The sequence below is a fragment of the Mirounga angustirostris genome, unplaced genomic scaffold, assembly GCF_029215605.1.
Source record: "Mirounga angustirostris isolate CCGP_5_RB_7025 unplaced genomic scaffold, mMirAng1.0.hap1 SCAF_6, whole genome shotgun sequence".
In the NCBI taxonomy this organism is placed as follows: domain Eukaryota; kingdom Metazoa; phylum Chordata; class Mammalia; order Carnivora; family Phocidae; genus Mirounga; species Mirounga angustirostris.
In genome coordinates this window covers 32,786,337-32,807,091 of record NW_026991714.1, presented here as the reverse complement: position 1 = coordinate 32,807,091, position 20,755 = coordinate 32,786,337, and the positions used below count along the sequence as shown (strand labels likewise).

General features: G+C 48.8%; 1 protein-coding gene and 1 long non-coding RNA gene across 5 annotated transcripts in view; one reads left to right on the top strand and one right to left on the bottom strand.

The window, feature by feature from the left end:
* Window positions 1-4,509, bottom strand: part of MAPKAPK2 (MAPK activated protein kinase 2) — a 45,606-nt gene extending 41,097 nt beyond the window's left edge. Inside the window, exon 1 of one of the 3 annotated variants that reach the window (XM_064594057.1) lies at window positions 4,007-4,509. In XM_064594057.1, coding sequence (XP_064450127.1) covers window positions 4,007-4,291 — 285 coding nt within the window. In that variant the 5' untranslated portion in view covers window positions 4,292-4,509. The remainder of the gene's footprint in view (window positions 1-4,006) is intronic. The other 2 variants (XM_045877105.3, XM_045877104.3) reach the window with 2 other exon arrangements.
* LOC123846064 (uncharacterized) overlaps window positions 3,150-20,755 on the top strand; it is a 77,862-nt gene continuing 60,256 nt past the window's right edge. For both annotated transcript variants that reach the window (XR_010412247.1, XR_006791169.2), the window contains exon 1: window positions 3,150-3,270. This is a non-coding gene — a long non-coding RNA (uncharacterized LOC123846064). The remainder of the gene's footprint in view (window positions 3,271-20,755) is intronic.

Genomic DNA, 20,755 nt, shown 5'->3' with positions numbered 1-20,755 from the left:
AATTTGTTCAGCTAATACCCAAGAGTCACCATGACACAGTGAAGCAGGAAGCAGCTGAGGAACCCCACGGGAATACAACCAATTATATATTACACAAGTGGGTTGAGACTAGGTGTCCTTACCAAAGAAACAGTTAATAGAATTCCTACGTTCTTATACAAAAAATAAGATTTCTATCAAACACTCCCTAAAAGGGGTGGAGATGGTATAAAAAAATTTTTAAGAAAAAGCTTCTTACCCAATTTAAAACTCATGAAGCTGCTGAGTTGGTATATAAGCTGCCCTCCAACTTCGGGGGTACTGCTGGGGAGGCAATAAACACCCGCCTGGCACCCCCTCGCCAACAGTCAAGGGGCTAAGAGAGGAGCTCCTCAGGCGTGAGGAGCTCCGGGGCAGTAGACGACCCCAGGTCCGAGTCTGCGGACATCACTGTGGTTACGAAGTGGGAAGAGGCCTGAGGTGGGGAGTCAGGCGTCCCGGGTTCTAATCCTGCCTCGGCCAAGTGCAGGGCTCTATTACCTCAAGTGAGTTTTTGCGCTGGGTCTTGGTGTTCTCATCAGCAAGACAAGGGGGTTAGATGAGATGACCTCTGAAGTCCCTTCCGACCCCAACGAAGTGTGAGTATGACCCAGAGCGAAGCAACAGCAGGCCAGAGAGATGGTGAGGTGAGGTCACGGCACCCACTAAAAGCCCTCAAGTGTTGGCTCTCTGAGGTGGAGGCAGAAAAGCAGCAGCGCGAGTTGGGCATTTTTTTTTTAAAGCACTGATAATTCACTTAAGAGGGCTAAGAGGTCACCAGACTACAGAAGGAGGGGTGCCTGGGTGGCTCAGTCGTTAACCATCTGCCTTCAGCACAAGTCATGATCCCGGGGTCCTGGGATCGAGCCCCACATCGGGCTCCCTGCTCGGCAGGGGGCCTGCTTCTCCCTCTCCCACTCCCCCTGCTGTGTTCCCTCTCTGTCTCTCTGTCTCTCTCTCTGTCAAATGAATAAATAAAATCTTAAAAGAAAAAAAAAAAAGACCATAAAAGGAGCAGGGCACAGGAGCCACCACCTCCCATCCACTCTCAGAGCTGTGAAGAGGTCAGAACCCCACCCGAGGCCCTGCTCCCGCCCTACAGCTCCTGCCCCAAATCCCCAGGAACAGCCTAACACACAATGTAGAGTAGAGGTCTGATCCCTTTTTCCTCAGGCACCTTCCCAGTGGGGCAATCCGTGCTAGCCCACAACATCCACCCCCCTTGTTTTATAATCAAAACACTCCTGGTTTTGAAAATCATTTCACTACTCAGCACCTAAGGTTAAGTTCATCAAGATTCAAGATCTAGAAATCTCTTTGGTGTATGTCTCAAACAGGATTATTTGGACCAGATTCCCCCCACAAGCTGTAATTATGTCTTAGCCAATATTTGGATATGGACACTGCTGTCAGTCTCTGAATGCCTCATACCTTCTTTCTTCCTCTATTATTAAGTTTTTACACAAAGATGTGTGGGAATCTACAATTTAACAGTTGAGTCAACTTATAAGATTTGGGAGCAGACTGCCTGTCAAAACAGACTGACTTCAATCTTCACCCACTTCTAACCTGAGGAGAATGAATTATGAGTGTTACTTAGAATGCTGCTGGATTTTTCCTTTCAAAACTATTTACAGGAGGGAAATATCCAAATCTCTCCCCTATTCATTACAAGAACAGAAATCTGAATTACAACAAATCCGAATTGCCACCCTAAAACATTTTAGCATGTGGTTTTGTGTCATTAAATAGAATAAGAAGAAGGGACACCTGGGTGGCTCAGTTGGTTAAGCGGCTGCCTTCAGCCCAGGTCATGATCCCAGGGTCCTGGGATCAAGTCCCACATCGGGCTCCTTGCTCAGCGGGGAACCTGCTTCTCCCTCTCTCTCCCTCTGCTTGTGCTCTCTCTGTCAAATAAATAAAATCTTTAAAAAAAAAAAAATAGAATAAAAAGAAGTTGAGAGCTTTTGTTCTGAAGTCTTTATATAATATTCCAGCTATCCAAGGGAATGAACAGCCATCGTCCCCAAACTGCTGATGGGTGAAGGCAGATGGCCTCTCAGAGGGACAGAAAACTCTCCCAGAAAGAACGTCTGTCACTTCCTCCCTGGTACAGGTTAACTGTGGTCAAACAGTCTTCACTCAACTCCACTCCCCAAGGTCAGAGCCACAGTTAAACCACCACTGCTCCTCCCTGTCCCCCCACTTATGAGTATGGAAAAAGTGGTCTAAGGCACAACAACCAAAAAGCCCACAGCAACAGCTTAGAGTAAAAACCAAAGAATCTGACAGTGTTGGGGCTAGCTGAAAGCTCTCCCCCAAAGGAGGATGCAAGCAGCAAGGAAATAATTTTAGAGGCCTTAAAATCTGGAAATTGGGGGCGCCTGGGTGGCTCAGTTGGTTAAGCGACTGCCTTCGGCTCAGGTCATGATCCTGGAGTCCCAGGATCAAGTCCCATATCGGGCTCCCTGCTGAGCGGGGAGTCTGCTTCTCCCTCTGACCCTCCCCCCTCTCATGTGTTCTCTCTCTCATTCTCTCTCTCTCAAATAAATAAAATCTTTAAAAAAAAAAAAATCTGGAAATTGGACCTGCTTGCCCTCTGCAACTGCAAAGTGCCAGAGTTTTATTACATCTAATTATCTATCCCAACAGTTCCACCCATCACACCGATCTGAGTTGTGCATTAATAGCTGAAATACAGCTAGCTGAGGGGGGGCAGCGGGGGGGGGGGGGGGGGGAGAGAAAAATATAACACAGGAAGTATTTTTCTTCTTCTCCAATCATTAAGACGCCCCAGGGGAAACAGGCCTGATGTGTCACCTTTAGAGATGTGGTTTGATCTGAAACCTGTCTGAGGGGAAAACCTTTTTAGTGACCCTGAACACTGGCTCACAGGGCACTGGGGACCCACCCATCTCATCAGACCTCCAAGTCCATTCTGTTTAACTTCTAAAATAGGTATTCTCACTTAAATCCTCATCCCCACCCCACCCCCAACCACCACACCCCCTTAAAAAAAAAAAAAAAAAAAAAGGAGGCTGGGTTTCCCCAGCTCAAGGATAACGCTCCTTCGTACTGTCCACCAATCGCCTATGTCCAGGGCTCAAGTGGCCATCTCCGATTTGCGGAATCAGCACCGGGCCAAGCCGTGGTTTAGACACCGGGTTCACAATGATCAATGGAGCTATGGAAACAGCAGACATCGCGCCAGAGCCTGCTGGCCTCCCATCTGGAGCCTCACAGGCACTGAAGGTAGGAGGGGGGCCTGCTCTCGGATCAAAACAGTCCCTCCCCCGCGCCCGGGGGGGCGGTGTCCCGGCGGAATCTCCAGCCTGGCACCTCCCGGGCCGGCGCGCCCCAAGGCGGCACGGCCGCGCTCGGGAGGCCCAGGGAAGTGAAATCACACATTCCGGCTCCCAAATAAGGAGCGAGGCTAAATAAACCTCTGCGAACCGACTTCTCCAAACTAACCGACCAACCAGCTCAATGAGTAATGGGCCTTTTGTGCCCGCAGAAAGAAAGAAAGGAGGGAGGCGAGGATGGGGAACCACAACCCCGGAAAATCACTTCCTTGAGTCGGGGTGAAATTAGCAGAAATGGTCCCGAAGCCAGCCGTTGCGCCTCGGCTGGATCCGGCTCAAACCCCAAAATGGCAGAGTCCTCACGAGTCCTTTCGGGTCCCGCCACTCACACCCGGAGGTGACCGGAAACTCGGTCTGGCGGCGTGGTCCGCGCGGACCTGACCTTCCCCGCCGCCCGCCCGCCCCCTGCTGCGCACTTGGCTCCCCTCGGGCTCCCGGGACCGACAGCCCTGCCGCGGCCACTCCTCCGCGGCCGGGTCGGACTGACGCCGGGTCCGGGAAGGGTCCGCGCGATCGCGCCCGGCGACTGTGCGCTTCGACTGCTCCGAAGCGCGGGGCGGGGGTCGTCCCCGGGAGCCCTCTCCCTCCCCGTGCCCGTCCTCCCCTCCCCCGGCCCCCGAACTTACTTTTAGGGCGAATTTCTCCTGGGTTCTCTTATTGAAGATCTGCAAAACTTTCCCGTTGATGCCCAGTCCCAGGACCTGGGTGGTGACCTTGTAGTCGTCGATGATGGCGTTCTTCTTGATCTGCAGGCTCGACTTGACATGGAACTGGGGAAACTGCTGCGGGGGCTGCGGCGGCGGCTGGGTTGGGAGGTGAGGCTGGGCCGGGGCGGGGGGTTGCGGCGGCGGCGGCGGCGGCGGGTTGGGAAACAGCACCGGCGGGGTCTGGCCCTGGGAGTTGGACAGCATGGTGCCCGGAGACACGGGAGCAGAAGCGGGAGGGCCCGCGGCCGCCCCCTCCTCCAGCTCCGGACGGGGTCCCCGCCACCCCCCGCCCGGCTGCGAAGTTTGCTCCGGGCTGGAGCCGGCTTCCCCGCCCCGGCCCGGCTCCAGGCTCGGCGGGTCGCGGGGCTCCGTGGGTCCCGCCGTGCGCCACTGGCGCCCACCAGCCCTGCTCCCTCCCTCCCACCCTCCCCCCGGGGGCCTGGAGCTCGGGGGACCGCGGGACGGCGGGGGCCCGGCCCGGGGGGGAAGCGGCCGCGCGACAATGTACCCAGCCCGGGGGCCGGCGGCCGCGTCACAGCCTCGTCTGCGTCCGGGGCCGGTCCTTAAAGGGGAGGGTCGGAGGGGCCGGGCTTGGGGAGGCGGGGCGGGGCCGGGGAGGTGTGGGCGTGGGGGAGGGGCTGGCCTTAAAGGGGAGGACGCGAGGCCTCCGGAGTGTGGAGGGCGGGGCCTTCGGGCTGGGGGCTGTGGGGCTGAAGGACAGGGAATGGGGGCTGAGAAACCCTAGTTCGTAACTGATCAGGGCCACGCAAAGGGAAGAGGGAGGCGTATGAAAGTAGCTGTATAATTCAGATAGAAGAGCCACTTTCTTCCAATTGTCTGTCTCTTTTAGACCGCAGCAGCCAATTGGGAGAAGGGGTGTATTTTGAAGGCGAGAGGTGGCTGACTAGTAAGTATTAGCGACAGGAGACCTCGGGGTGAGCAGGAATTACAGGGAATTACAGAGGTCCTTCGTCCTCGAAATAGGTGCGAGGCAAATATTAAATATTTTCTAGACCATTTTCCTCGGAGTTTTGCACTTCTTTTCCCATACATTTGTTTTTCAGTTAAAGATTTATCATTGTGTAACTATGAAGAATGTAGCAACTATAACTTTGAACTTTTTTTCATGTAAATGAGCTAAAAAAACAAAAAAGGAAACTGAGTGGGAAAAGGATGGACTGACCTTCAGATTTCCTGGGTGATCCTGAGCAAGCCATTGCTCCTCTCCCTCAGCGGGGAGAATAGCAATACCTTCCCACAGGGGTGTGGAGAGAATTAGATAAGACAATGTAACAAAAAGGAAGGTCTGGCAACTAGGTTCTGATCTCCAGCGTGGAAGAGTTAGTCCCTGAACTTGCACCATTAGAAGTGGGTATTTTTAAGAAGTTGAGTTCTAGTCTCAATTAGCCCCATACCTCTGAGAAAGATACCAAGGATCTAGCTGGGCCTATAATAGCCCAGGTCAGGGGAGGTGACTGGGGAGGCTCTATATATAAGCTGATACAGAGCCTCTAGACACATTCTGATGGAGGTGGGGGATGATCATCAAATACATCCCTGCTGACCTCTTCCATGCTCTGACAGGTAGAACAGTTGAGAAATAAGACAAAGGAACCAGACAGGTGAAGACAGAACCTCAGCTTGATTACTGAAAACGCAAAATTAAAGATGGGGCTTGAGCTATGACCACATATGGCCCCTAATGTGTCGCCCCAACACTCCAGAAGGAGCGAGAGGTGGAGCAAAAGGCAGGAGTTACCCTTCCGGAACAGTTCTTTCCAGGGTGGGCAGCAGAGTTCATTCCATGGGGCAGGGAAGGAAACACAGATGTTGGCCTTTTTGAAGCAGAGTTAATTTAGTGGACAACTTAACTGTGTACAAGGTGCCATGCTCAGCCTCACAGTGGTAAATGATGTTCGTGGAAGAAAACAGACAAGTACAATAAAACAGCATGGCGAAAACGGCATGGACACGGGTCTGGGAGCTGGAGGTAGAGGGATTCGCCTCCAGCTGCAGGAGCTGAGGGTGGATGTGGTTAGAGAGCTCCCCCCACCCCCTGACTCTTCAAAGACACAGAGACCGCCTCAGGCCACAGAGATTGGAAACCACCTTCCCCTCTCGGATTCTGTAGTATCGCTATCACCTTGCTATCACCTCGCCGAGGCTTCCATGGGAGATGCCCAGGACTGAAAGGGATGGATGCAGGGATGGGGAGAAAGCTCCAACTGCTCAGGCTCTTTCTCCGCTGATGGTGCGGCTCCTGGCTCTGAATTGGTCTTCTTCTGAGCACAGAGCGTCACTGGGGGCTTCCTAGTGCTTGGCATTGAGTTTTCACCTGCTTCTCTCCACATGGCTAGAAAGAAGATAAGCTCTTTGCCCTCTCAGAGATACAAAGGTACAGTGGAAAGAGAACAGAGTTTAGAGACAAATGACCTGAGTTCAAGTCCATCCTCAAGTTAGGTTACTGTGAGCAAGCCATTTATCCTCTCTTTGTATCTGAGCAAATGAGAAAAATAATAACATTGACTTTCAAGGGTGAGTGAGAATTTAATGAGATCATATTTATGAGAACTCCTCACAAACTATAAATTATCAGGAAATAGTAAATATTATTATTATTATTATTATTAAAGCATGACTGGCTGGTTCCTCTGCTCCATGCCCCCTGCCTGGGGATCTGTCCTTGATATCAAAACTACCTTCCTAACTAGCTGGGGCTCTGGGGAGATGCTGAAGCCCAGTGACCTAGGAATAACAAGACAACAGAAACCCCAGCTGGGGATCTCTCTCTGAGTTACATGGTCTGTGTAGGCCTCAGGGCACGCAAGGACTCCAAGGGCATGTTCGTGTGCATGTGCATAGAGCTTACATAAACTGCACACAGTCTCTAGAAAATGCACACCTACGTGAGCACAAACACATCAGCACAATGTGCCTGGCATGTAGCACAGAATCCATGCCTAATGGATGCATAATAACTGGGAGTGAGCTGGGATAAAGGGAGAAGCACTAGGCAAGAGATCCAGTCTTAAGTTCCCCTTCAGACCAACTAGTCACAACCTCACTAGAGTCCCTTGCCCTCTCAGTTCCTTCTTTCTCATCTGTGAAAAGCAATAACACATTTGCCCTGCCAACCTCATAGAGCTACCGTAAGAATAAAATAAATTTTTTTCCCTTAGGACACAGAAGTCCTTAGTCCTATTTATACAATGCTACACTCTCGATGTGTAATAAACTTCTTAAGCAGTTTTTATGGATGTGTAGGAGCACTTCGAAAAGTTAAAAGTCTATGCGGATAGAAAGTACTATTTTTGTCTATTATTGACATGCAGATACATAAGCCACGTGATACTGTGCCCACAAAGACAATTAAAAGACCTCATGTGCATAGAGTCAGAATAATTTTAATTCTTGATTTATGACACAGCCTCATTATTGGTCCAGGTATCTCTACTCTTATTTGGCTATCAGTTATTTTTAATAATGCCGGAGGCACCTGTGAATCCCCTGCCCAAAATAAAGACGAGGGCTTTGACAGTGAAATAACTAGGTGGTTCTTCCATCTACCTCTGTTTCCCCAGCCAAAGATAACCATTATCTTGAATCCTGTGTTCACCATTCCCTTGCTTTCCTTTTATATAGTCTTATTTCATAAGGTATAGGTGTCTGGCCTTCATAAAAGATAAAGCTGATAGTGTCTTAGAAGGGAGGTGGATAAGAGTGACATTATTAATAAGATGAGGTTAAAATAAAGAAACATCTGGTGATGATTTCAAAGTATTCTCTACATTCTCATAGGGATGATGATGTTGATGATGGTGGTGGTGGTGGTAGTGGTGATTGGGTGCTTAGTCTGTGCTCAGCCCTCCATCTGCATCATCTCATTTAAATCTTACAAAAATCTGTGGCAGATTTCTAGTTATTTGAGCCAATACCCATTTCCCCCTCTTTGATAGTAAAGAGCTTTCAGTATTTAGCTAAGTGCATGACTGCCCTGAGTAAAAATTACATCTCCCAGCCTCCATTGTAGCAGGTTGTGTTCGTGAGATTAAGTTCTAGCCAATGACTTATAAATGGAAAGGATCGAAGGGAAGTTGTAGGTCCTCCTCCTTCTCCTCCTCTTTTCACTCCCCTGATGGCTGGAATGAAAATTTAATGGCTGGGGCTTGAGGAGCCATCTTGGATCATGAAGTAGAGGCCATAGGGTGAGGATAACAGAAAAAAGAATAAAAGCAGCCTATGTCCCGGTGAGCATGCATCCATCATATTAGCCCTAAATCACTGACCCAGTCTTTTATATAAAAGAGTAGTAAATGTCCTTCTTGTTACAGTAACCGATATACTAGGTTTTCTATCATTCACAACCAACCTTAACTATTAGTTATCCCAACTATTATACAGCCTTATGGGTATGTACTGTTATTCTCATTTATTTGTTTTATAAGAGAGGAAACTGAGTCTTAGAGAAATTAAATAACTTTCCTAGGGTCACAGAGTTCACAAAGGACAGAACCCAGGTCTTTCTGAGCTGAAGTCCATGGTCATGTCCCCCAGTCTAAACCCTGAGCAAATATATACTCACACATCCTTCTTGTTTTCAGAAATATAGTATCTGCCATTTCTGGGCAGGAATGACCCAAAGAGCTATGGGCTACCCTTTCCATTTTAGATAAACCTTAAATCTCCCACATCTCAGTTTCCTTCAACCTTCTAGTATAGGTCCGTGTTAATTTGCATAGCTGGGTTATATTATGGGATAAACCATGACTCCATGGCAATCTCTCTTCTCTGAGCTTCCCCACCCTGCCTTCACACCATCAGGGAGTAAACATCTCCTATTGTACTATGATGTGACATTATAAATGGATGACAGAGGATAGGAATCTATGGAGGTGGGTTTCTTGGAAATGTTCAGATAGCATGCTCTTGATGAGATAGGATCATCCATAGGCTGCCAGATATGCATATGCGCACAGATAAACTAGACTTTGTATCTAATGCTAGTATGGCAAAAAGCAGAATATCGCAGAAGGGAGCATGATTCACAGGAAAAGATCTGTCCACTGAAAACTCACCCTTGGGAAGAAAAACAACTTGGGGCCTAGGGAGAGATAAGCAGTCTTCATGTCATAGGCTAGTAGTTCTTTGATAAAATGAGAGAGTCTTCAACGTGAGGATGACATATACATAAGAATCATTAGTCACAAAAATTTCTGAAATCTCTGAAAGTGCTAAGAGCTGATCCACGGAAAGAAATTCTACATGAAGCAAGTGATGCCAACAATGCCCTATTGAAGGCTTCCCAGAGGGGAAGAAATGCTCTGCTCTCTTACCCCCCAGTGCCCCTGTCTGTACCCCAAACTTTGACGGTTTAATGCTACAGCAGGGAGCAGCTACAGGGGAGGAGAGGAATGGGAATGGAGAGAGAAAGAAGGAAGTATCCAAAGGGGAATAGAAACTTTGCCTCTGCATATCAATAGACACAACATGGTCCAAAGGGACTACAAATGGGGCTAATTAGGAATACAAGATACCCAATTATAATTCTGCAGCTTAGTATGGGAAATGGAGGGAAAAGAAGTAAATATTCTACCACATTCAAGACAGCCCAAGGCTGTTGTCCCTGTATTAAAAACTTTGCCCCTCCAGTCAGTCTAACCTATATTGGGCATGTCAGTTGCAACTCGGATGCTCGTTCAGTCTGGAGACTGAATTGGGGAAGAGAGACAGGAAAAGGGATTTCCCATCCAGAAACACAACCAGAGTGTGTTCACCCAAAAGGTCATTTCATCTTTGCCTGGTGACCATGTGTCCCTCGGATTTTTTTTCCCTCCTTCCCTCACTTAAGATAAGGAATGGAAGTGAGAGGATGGGAAAGGTGAAGAACAGGTGTGTGAGCATGTGTGCACGTATGGAATGGCTAGTGTTTTCCTAAGGGCATAATGATCCTAGCTTCACATGAGAACATAATTTTCAGGCACAGAGCATGGTGGAATCAAATTCTGAGTTCAAATCCTACCTCTACCACCTCCCACTTAACATATTAAGTACACCTCAGCACTCACGTTCTATAATGAAGGGGATGATGATTCCCTAAGGTAAATACACAGGCACCATTTTGAACTGTTTCTGGCACATAGGAATTGACCTCTGTAAATGTGAGCTGTGATACTGTGATAAATATTCTCCTGCCAATTATCTCCTTCAATACTCTCAACAAGGCTGTAAGTAGTATAATTTCTGTTCTTTTGATCACTGGAAACACTGATGCTCAGAAGGTTAAATAACTGGCCAGAGTCGTCACACTAGCGTGGGAAGAGCCAGACCTCAGACTCATGCTGTTCCCACATATGTCAGAGTCTGTGTTTCTAAACACTCTTGTACGTGGTCCAGCTACCTGATACCTGCCAGGTCACTTGGGAAGCCATCCCAGCCTGTGTGCATGGCTAAGGAGAATGAAAAACACTCTGCAACCTGCAATTTACTCTTATTCCCAAAGACACTCCCTCTAAGCGAGGTAAAGACAATGAATAAAGTCATGGAATCATTAATGAGTTTGGGATCCTAGCAAGTATAAGCTTTTGAGGAAGGACCTAAATATATGAGGTATGTGTGGTATTGATACTATGTTTTGTTTTGGTTTTGCTCATTTCATGATAGAAGTAGGAGCTCATTTTTTCCCCACATACCTTGTCAGATTATGAAAGTTGTAATATTGTAGAGATGAAAAAGACCTATGGCAACCACCTAATTTGTCTCCTCCCTCCAAAGACCACAACTATAGCATCATAGAGGTAGGTAGGTGTGTGACCCTAAAAACTTTATACTCTCAGAACTTCCAGTGCCTCATTATAACACTGAGAGTAAGTTTTTCCTTTTGTGTGACCCATATAGCACATGCTACAGGCAAGTCCCTATCATTCCTGGATGCTCACTCACTGATGCCACAAGGGATCTCCCCACGGGCACCAGACAGACAGCCAGAGGCCCCTTCCAGTGGAGCGGCAGGTGCGGGGGAAACTTGGATATGCTGCAAGACATGAGTTGGCATGTGGGTCAGTCTGACCTGCCTGCAGGTGCCCACCCCCCACTATCAACTTTGTGCTCCCCTCTCATATCAATAAACATGGACTGCGCACCAATTAGTGCCAAGTACCAGGCCAGGCATGAGAATGCCCAGAGGCCCCTGACAGGCCTTGAGTGCCTTGAGAAGTTTCATATGTATGCAAATATGGTGATGGTTATATAGGCTCATAACATAAAATGTATAATTTTACCTTTTTTTAAAAGATTTTATTTATTTATTTGAGAGAGAGAATGAGAGAGAGAGAGCATGAGAGGGAAGAGGGTCAGAGGGAGAAGCAGACTCCCCGCCGAGCAGGGAGCCCGATGCGGGACTCGATCCCGGGACTCCAGGATCATGACCTGAGCCGAAGGCAGTCACTTAACCGACTGAGCCACCCAGGCGCCCCCATAATTTTACCATTTTTAAGTGTACAGTTCATTGGCATTAAGAACCTTCACATTATGCAATCATCATCACCACCCATCTCCAGAACTTTGTCTTTGTTCTTTTGTGACTGGCTTATTTCCCTGAGCATAACGTCTTCGAGGTTCATCCATGTGGTAGACTGGGGGAGAATTTCCTTCTTTGTCGAAGGCTGTGGTGTATGTATACATCATCGAATGTACTTACCACCTTCTGTTTCTCCATTCCCCCCTCAGTGGCCACTTGTTGGCTTCCACACTTTGGCCATTGTGAATAACGCTGCCATGAACATGCGTGTCCTAATGTCTGTTGGAGCCTCTGCTTTCCATTCTTCAGGGTCTAGTCCCAGAAGTGGAATCGCGGGATCATATGATGATCCTGTTTTCATTTTTTTTTAAGAACTGCCTCCTGCGCTGTTTCCATGGCAGCTACATCCTTCCACATCCCCACCAGCAGTGCCCAGGGTTCTTATTTTTCTCCATGTAACTAACGCTTGTTACTTTCTAGGGCTTGTGGGCTTGGTTTTGGTGTTGGTAATAGCCCTCCTAAAAGGTGTACCCTTGAAAGGGTTTAAGCGTGGTGCTCCTGAGCTCATGAACAGGACAGATTCATCCAGAAAGTCCTCACTGAAGACGTGACATTTGACTTAGGCATCTAAAGATGGGCAAGTGGGGCACCTGGGTGCCTCAGTGGCTTAAGCGGCTGCCTTTGGCTCAGGTCATGATCCCAGGGTCCTGGGATAGAGCCCCACATCGGGCTCCCTGCTCAGCGAGAAGCCTGCTTCTCCCTCTCCCACTCCCCCTGCTTGTGTTCCTTCTCTCACGTCTCTCTCTCTGTCAAATAAATAGATAAAATCTTAAAAAAATAATAAAATAAAATAAAGATGGGCAAGAAATCTCTGGGCAGAGGAGGAAAACCACATAGGAGAAAGAGAGACCATTGAATGACTTGAATGGAAAGAAACAAGAAATCGCATGGCCCATTTAGAAGCCACAGAGGGTTGGGGCGTGTGGGTGGCTTAGTCTGTTAAGCATCTGACTCTTGATCTCAGCTCAGGTCTTGATCTCAGGGTTGTGAGTTCAAGCCCCGTGGGTTCAAGCCCAGTGTGGGGTCTACTTTTAGAAAAGAGAAAAGGAAAGGAAAGGAAAAGAAAAGAAGCAGGGGGTCAGCATGGGCTGGAATATAACATGTGCACAGGAAAGTGTCAACATGTGAGGTGGGAGGCAGATACAAAGGCTAGAAACTCCACTAAGGCTTTGGACGTGGGAAACTAGGGAGCCATTACTAATGTATGTGAAAGTGCTATGCAAATTTCAACACATTATATGAATATAAGGATTGAGAACAAAAAGGAGAAAAATGTTTTTAAAGAAACAAATTCACTAAGACGAATACACAATACCTGGCAAATGGAAGTGGCCTCTGGCACCTGCCAGAGAAGACACTGGGTCCGCAGGGTGCTGGCACCAGCCCATGCCCTCCCCGTCGGCTCCCAGGTACCAAGGCACCAGGTAACAGGACAAATGGCCTGCCCCCGCTGCCCTCCCCGGGTGGTGGGGGGCTCTTCCAGGCCTGGAGGGGTTGCAGGAGGGACGTCCTTCTTCCTCCTGGACCAGGGCGCTCGGCAATGCTTCTCCTTCCAGTGCAACGTTCCAAGTCATTCAGACACTCGGAAAATCTCAAACCTGAGCAGCCACCTGCCTCTGACAGCCCCTTCTAAGCCTGGAGCCGGATCCAAATCAGGTCTCCCTGATGCGGTTGTCTGTCTCACATCCTTACCATCCCTTCTGCCATGAGGACAGGATCGAGGGACTCTTCTCTATAACTTAACATACAGGAGATTAACAAACTCACACTTTTTTTTTTTTTTTTTAATTCTGGAACCTTTAATACATTCACATGGAACAAAATGCAAAAGCCCAAAAAGACATATAGTAAACTGCTCCCTCCCATTCCTAAGCCCTCGGCTACCCAGTTGTCTGTCCCAGTTTCTCCTGTAGCCTTCTGGAGGTATTGAAGTCAGTCCAGCCTCCTACCTAGGCACTATCAGGGACTGCGTCTGGCCTCAATCCTGGCACAGCAGATCCTAAACTCCAAAGTCACGCTGTTCAGAGGAAAGCGTGGGACCAGCCGTGCCACCTGAAGTCAGAAGGCCCCGGGGGGCTTGTGGGCCAGCCCAACCTCCACAGTAACCTTCCTCCTTGGGTTCCCGGGATCAAGCCGTCCTCCCCGGAGTGTGGGGCTTCTCCTGGCCTCAGTGAGGGAAGAAGAATACAATTCCCCATGCAGGGGGCAGGGGATGACAGCCAAGTTGGGGAGTTGGGTACAAGAGTATGGAAGCGGGTGGGACAAATCCTGACAAAGGAGAGACAGAGACAGGTGCTCCCTGGATGTGAGTGTGAGCCAGGATACCAGAACCTCAGTCTGCAGAGTCTTTTGAATCTTTTTTTTTTTTTTAAAGATTTTATTTATTTGAGAGAGAGAGAATGAGAGACAGAGAGCACGAGAGGGAGGAGGGTCAGAGGGAGAAGCAGAACCCCGCCGAGCAGGGAGCCCGATGCGGGACTCGATCCAGGGACTCCAGGATCATGACCTGAGCCGAAGGCAGTCACTTAACCAACTGAGCCACCCAGGTGCCCAGTCTGCAGAGTCTTTTGGTGTGAAGGCCCCTGTAACTCAGAGTACGACTGCTAAGAGGGGCGTGTGAGTAGCCTTCCCCTGGGCCTTCCCCAGACAGGTCAGGGCCAAGCAGAGGTGTTTCTTCAAGTCACAGAGCTGCCTTACTGGGCCACAGAGCTCCCGCCCGCGTCACTCCCCAGGAATCTGGCTCTTGTTTACCATGAAGAAGTGTGGTTATTACAGAGCCTAGTGGCCCTCCTCCAGCTTCCCCAGAGTGTGTGGAGGAGCCCAGGGCCTAGGAAGGGAGAACTGCTGAGTAGAAAGACCAGCAGACTTCTTGTGGTTCTGCCCCTCCCAGGGCTCCCTCACCAGGACAAGTCAGAGAAGAGCTTGCCAGGACTCTGGGGGCCTTCCTTGGTGGAGACATCTGGGACCTATCTTCTACAAAGTTGGGAAAAGAAAGAGCAGGGGAGCAGTAGAAGTAAATGAAGGCCAACAGGTAAGGAGCAGGGTGAAGGACCCAGGAAGAATCGGAATCCATGTGACACCACCTCTTGTGTGCTCTACATTGTGTTAAGAAATAACAGGATCCTGGGGAGGGAGTGAAGCCTCGGAGGAGATTTACGTTCTGCGAACTTTCCATCCCTAGTGACTTGCCCAATGCATGTCACAGAATATGACATTGATATTTTTGCTGGACGGATGGAATGGAGGATGGCAGATGGTGCACAGAGAAAGACAAAATCATAAGATCTCATTTATTGAGTGCTTAGTATGTTCCTGATGGGGTTCTAAGTGCTTCCGTGTGTTAATTCAATCAATTCCCACAACAAGCCTGTAAGGTGGGTGTTACTAATATCCTTCCAGGGGCCCAGGCAAGGAAATTGAGGCCCAGTGAATTTTAGAGACTTAAAGGAAGGACTGGAATGAGGGTTTGAACATGGGAAGCTAGGACCCAACACTGTCTTCTTAGGTCCCACAGTCTCCGACAGGGAGCAGGGCCAGCTGGAAAGGGACCATCCAGAGATAGACAACTGTCACAGCCTGGGGTCTAGAGCTCTATCCTAGAGTTTTCTTCTTCTATCAGTTACCCTGCTGTGACCTCCTTGCCATCCCAACCCCTGGGTGGGCTCCACTGGGTCCTTATTAAATCTTAAGGAGACTAAGATGGTTAATGGTTTTCCCAAACCCAAATTCCAATAATCTACTCATTTGGCTCAGGATCTTGGTACAAAAGCCATAAAATTACATGGGCCCTGGTACTAGCAGAAGAGCCCAGCATCCTGCTTGCTCTGTCTCTGTTTTTGCTACCTCTCCTCAATGCATTTTCCTCATCTGTTCCCTCTGCAGTTTTCAGAACATTCTCTAAATGAGAAGGTATTTCTGAAACACCAGCTTGTTTCATTTGCTCCCCACATAGCTGTCTGCTCTTTTCTCCCTGGGAAGTTGAGTTAACAAGGTAATAGGAAAACCAGGTCATTTTCACTATTTTTCAGAGTTTCCAGAGGCCATGGTGCTGCAAATGGAAATGTCAATGTGGGATAATTACATTAGCCCTGATGCCCTCTTTTCTGACTACCCTTTATCCACAATCGATTACTGAAAAAGACAAAGGACGTGAATAATCAGTCAAGCAGATGGAGTGTCAGGTGGCCAGGCCAGGAGAGAAAACAGGGTTCCCCTGAAGGGTGAAAGGGAAGAAAGGCCTCTGGCCCAGAGAGTGTCTCTGCCATGGGGACGAAACAAGCTGCAAGGAAAAGTGGAGGGCTCCAACCTGGCCTCAGCAGGCAAGGTGTATACAGAGGAACCAACTAATCGCTGGAGTTGCCCTTTAACATGTTCTGACAGCCATGGGAAGCTCTCTCTAGGAAATGAGGAAGGAGGTAGTAAGAAAGGCCCCTGAGGATATCAACATGAAGGAGGAAGCTTCAGCATTAGAATAAGGTTGAAAAATCACAAGTCCTGGAAACTAGTTATTTAGAGACAATCCTTGTAACACACACACACACACACACACACACACACACACACACGCTAGAGGTTGACAAAGCCTGAGGCAGGCCCACAGCTTTCTTTGGCTGGCTTCTATGCCTTTAGGTCTGGCAGAGGAGATGGGACTAGGCATTTCTCATCGACACTGTAGTCAGTTTCACTTCCTGTTTCTCATACTGAAAGCATAATAATCATCATAATGACAGTAATAATTCTGCAGACTTGCCTCTGCCTCCTATTTATCTAGGGCCTGCCAGAAGTTTGTGTGTAAGTGGGAGAGGGAGAGTACAGCTTATCTACTCCATCAATCAACAGCTGGGAATGGAGGCAGGCATGGGGGTGAGGGTGGGGATAGTAATTAGCAATGGAAATTATTAAACTCATTTTTTTCCAAAAGGAGGAATCTAAGTGGGTTGGTAGCTCCCCAAATGGCTATTCGCACCTTAGAGACATTTATAAATCTCTTCTCCCAAGGTCCTCCAGAAATAAATCTTCCCGAAACCTTTCCATTCTCCAGTGTGCCCCAGTTAAGGAAATCCTTGTGAACTGAGGCCCAGAGAGTTTAAGCTGACCTCCTAGAGCCACACAGCAAGCAGGTCAGCAGGAAAGCTAGGACCAGGCCTGGCTTCTTCTGCATCCATTAAAAGCTTTAATCAAGAAGGGAATTTCCAGCTCTACAGGGAACTTGCAAAGTTGTTAGGAAAAACCACAACTATTTCAGCTAAGGAAAAAATGTGCAGTCCCTGCAGGCTTGGAACCCTAAGACAATAAGAGAGAGTGCCCTCTTCCTGAGAGTGCATTGGGAACGTCTGAGATTAGAAGGGGTAGGAGGAACAACTTTCAGACCTTGGTCAGGAAAAGCATTCATGGAATAGAGGTGTTAGGCCAGTGGTTTAATTTTTTGCGTCCAGTGGAGAGCTGTACTCTAAGGACAAAGGTTGAACACTTTACAGGCTCTCAGGACTCAGATGGGAGTGGAGGGAAGTGCGGGAGGGAGCCATTATCTTGATGATGACAGTGACAGTCTTCCTTTAGGTCCTGCCCTCCCCTTGGGGATCTAAGGAGAAAGGGAGGGAGGCAGCAAGCATGTGGTTCAAGAGTCATTTTTATATGAACAAGAAAGGCAGGTAAAGGGAAAAAGGAACAAGAGAACCCCTGATTGATTGAATTTTAAAAATCACCTCCTGGAGGGCACCTGGGTGGCTCAGAAAGTTAAGCCTCTGCCTTCGACTCAGGTCATGATCCCAGGGTCCTAGGATGGAGCCTTGCATGGGGTTCCCTGCTTAACGGGGGATCTGCCTCTCCCCCAGCTCATGCTCTCTCTCTCTCTCAGATAAATAAATTAATTTTTTAAAGATTTTTAAAAATTGTATTTATTTGACAGAGAGATACAGCGAGAGAGGGAACACAAGCAGGGGGAGTGGGAGAAGGAGAAGCAGGCTTCCCGCTGAGCAGGGAGCCCGATGCGGGGCTCGATCCCAGGACCCCGGGATCATGATCTGAGCTGAAGGCAGCCGCTTAACCCACTGAGCCACCCAGGCACCCCAATAAATTAAATCTTTAAAAAAAAATCACCTCCTGGGGTGTGGGTGGTTTAGTGGGTTAAGTATCTGACTTTGGCTCAAGTCATGATCTCAGGGTCCTGGGGTGGAGCCCTGAGTCCGGCTCCATGATCAGCAGGGGGTCCGGTTCTCTCTCTCCCCCTCTCCGCCTACCTCTCCCCCACCCCACCCCCCACCCCCGCTGTGCACACGCACACTCTCTCTTTCTCTCTCAAGTAAATAAATAAAGTCTTTAAAAAAAAAAAAAATCCCCTCTCTCTCAGACGCCAGCAAAGACACACACCACACTCTGAGGCACTAGTTACACCGAGGGTAAGAGGATGCTATGTCACACATCCGTTTATTATGCTATTTATTGTTGTTGGATTTCCACCCCACCGCCCCCCACCCCCACCCCAAGGACAGTCATCAGCCTGGGGCTGGATGGTGAGTGACAGGTTAAAAATGTGAAAATGAAAAGTTGATTGTGACCCTGTGCGTGATGGACCTCAGGCTGTCAGGTGTCGGTTCAGCGCAGAGAGGGAATTATAATAATATCCAACACCTCGATAGCAAGCGTGATGTGCCAGACACTGTTCTAAACACTTCACATATGTTTGCTTGCTCATTTAACACTCGCAGAAATGCTGTGAAGTAGGCGATGGCATTATGACGTTATTATTCCTATTCATTTCGACCCTGGCTGTCTGGGTATCTCAGAGCAGGTAGAAAGGCTGTGTTATTTAGCCCCTCACCTCTGCCTCTTTTCCCAGCAGCAACTACCATCAGCTCAGGCCAAGCCACATAATCTGCAGGACCCAGTACAAAATGCAAATGCAGGGCTTCTTGTTCAGAACGTATAAGATTTTCAAAAGCACGGCAGCAGAGCGTTAAACCAAGCACGGGGTCCTCTGAGCCCAGGTCCCCGAGTGACTGCCTGGGTCAAGCACCCATAGAACCTCCCTGAAACCTGGCACACAATTGTGGTGCTGTCCTCTGTTATCCTACCCAGGGGTAGGCCTGACTCCTGAAACAAGCAAAGGGAAAAAGGAAAAACATCCTACCCCCAAATAAATTGGGTGTCTGCGTATGGCTTTGTTGAAGAAGGTATTCCACAATGAAAACAAAGTTTGGTTTGTTCACACTGGATCTAGAGGATTTTTAAGATCTCTCCTAGCACTGCCCTAGGAGATCTGTCCTTCTGCTCATCCCTCTCCTCACATCCCGCATCAAACAGGTTGGCAGTTTTTGCTGATTTAATCCCAGTAAGGTCTCCTGTATCCTGCCCTCTTTTCCTTCTCCTCGGCTACCGGCCTGGTTTTTGCTCAGCTAGAATATTCCGGTAGCTGCTAACTAGATCCCTTTCCTTCAAGTCCCATTGTTTTCAATCCTCTGGCTTTTTACATTTGGGTCTTTATTAGTTACACTTTAGGACTTCCCCCAGGCTGTACATTTCTCCAGGGTGGGTACTCCCTTCCTGGACAGCTGTGCCTTCCTCAGGAGCCCCAAGAAGAGCAGTTTGAGCCGTCTGGGTATTTCCCCCCCATCTCCTCTGTTTGCACATCTCTCATTTTCTGTCAGGCCCATGGTCTGGAACACAGCTCTGCCTCTCCAACCCTCAGTCAGGAGAGCGTGGCTCTTCTGCCTACATTCCAGAGGAGAGCATGACATCCGAAGTCCTACCTTCTATTACAATCAAAATGTGGCCAGTTAGAAGGATTAGGAAGATCCGTCTCCCAGTCGGATCAGTGGGAGCAGTTAACAATGACAAGAGGCCATGAAGAGAGCGAATGGGTGTTTTTTGCTTGAAACTGTACATGGAGGCTTGTTTGGCCTGGTTTCAACCAGAAAGACATAGAGACCTGACTTCTTTAATTTCATTACGCATCACAAAGTAACTGTAGCTCAGGATAGTTTCAAAGAGTGATGGCTTTGACTGCTACGTTAGGGAAAAAGCTCTAATCGAGATGCTTTACTTCACTATTCATAAAGTCTTACTGGTACCCTGATCTCATTTAAAGACCGACGTAAATCCCCTTGGGACCAGAATATGGCAAACCCCCTGTCGGGGGATGCATTCAGCGGGGAAGGTACCAGCAATGGCTTCATCCGTCATAAAGCTAATAGTTTCTTAGTGAGACTGGAGGGAAGTGATTTCAGGCTGTTCAGTAACTCGACAAGTACCACCAAGGATCCGGGTCGTAGCATCCTCCTGCTCGACCACGCTCAGGAGACTGTACCTGCAGAAGCAGCTCTAAGGCTCACAGCCCCGGCAACGGGCCTCAACAGAGCAAGGAAGGGGCGCTGGTAAAACGAAGGATGCAAATAAATTTTAAAGGGCTTTTCCCCCCTTCCTGGGGCCATGTTATTTATCAAGGGAAAACATCTTTCCCAGAGCGCCTCAGCAGATTTCCCGTTATATCTTATTGACGAGAAGGAGATCACATGCCCATCTTAAGCCCACCATTGGACAGAGGACCTGGAATTCCCAGGGTAGGAAGACACGTACCCACCCAGGAAGAGAGGGATGGTTTTGGAGTACGTAACTGACAGCAGTCACCCCACTCCCACTCGACGCCCCCCACCCCCATCCTGTACCATGTGGAAATGCTCCTGGCCCTCACTCCTGCCCCTGCCTACACTTGCCCGGTGTCCCCGGTATCCCCGTGTCTCCCCTTCCTTTTCCTAGCAGACTCACCGTGGGAGCCATGGGGCTGTGGAGCCTGCGTCCACTTCATCTCCTGCCTCCTCAACTCTTCCCAAGTCATGCTGGTGTCTCTGGCACCCTCCATCTCCTTCTTGCCGATGATTTCACTCCCTCACTTTGATCTCTTTGCTAGGTTTGCCGCGTGGGGCCGTCCCTTCTTCCTCAGCCTCCCTCCTGCCCTTGCCCTCAGTGGCTCTTCTCCTCTGCCCGTCCCTGAGGTGTCTGTGTTCTCTAGGGCTCCGCCTTTGACTGTTTCCCAATCATTCCCTACTACTTCTCAGCTAACTCTGTTACCAGAACCTCCAAATCTACAAATCCAG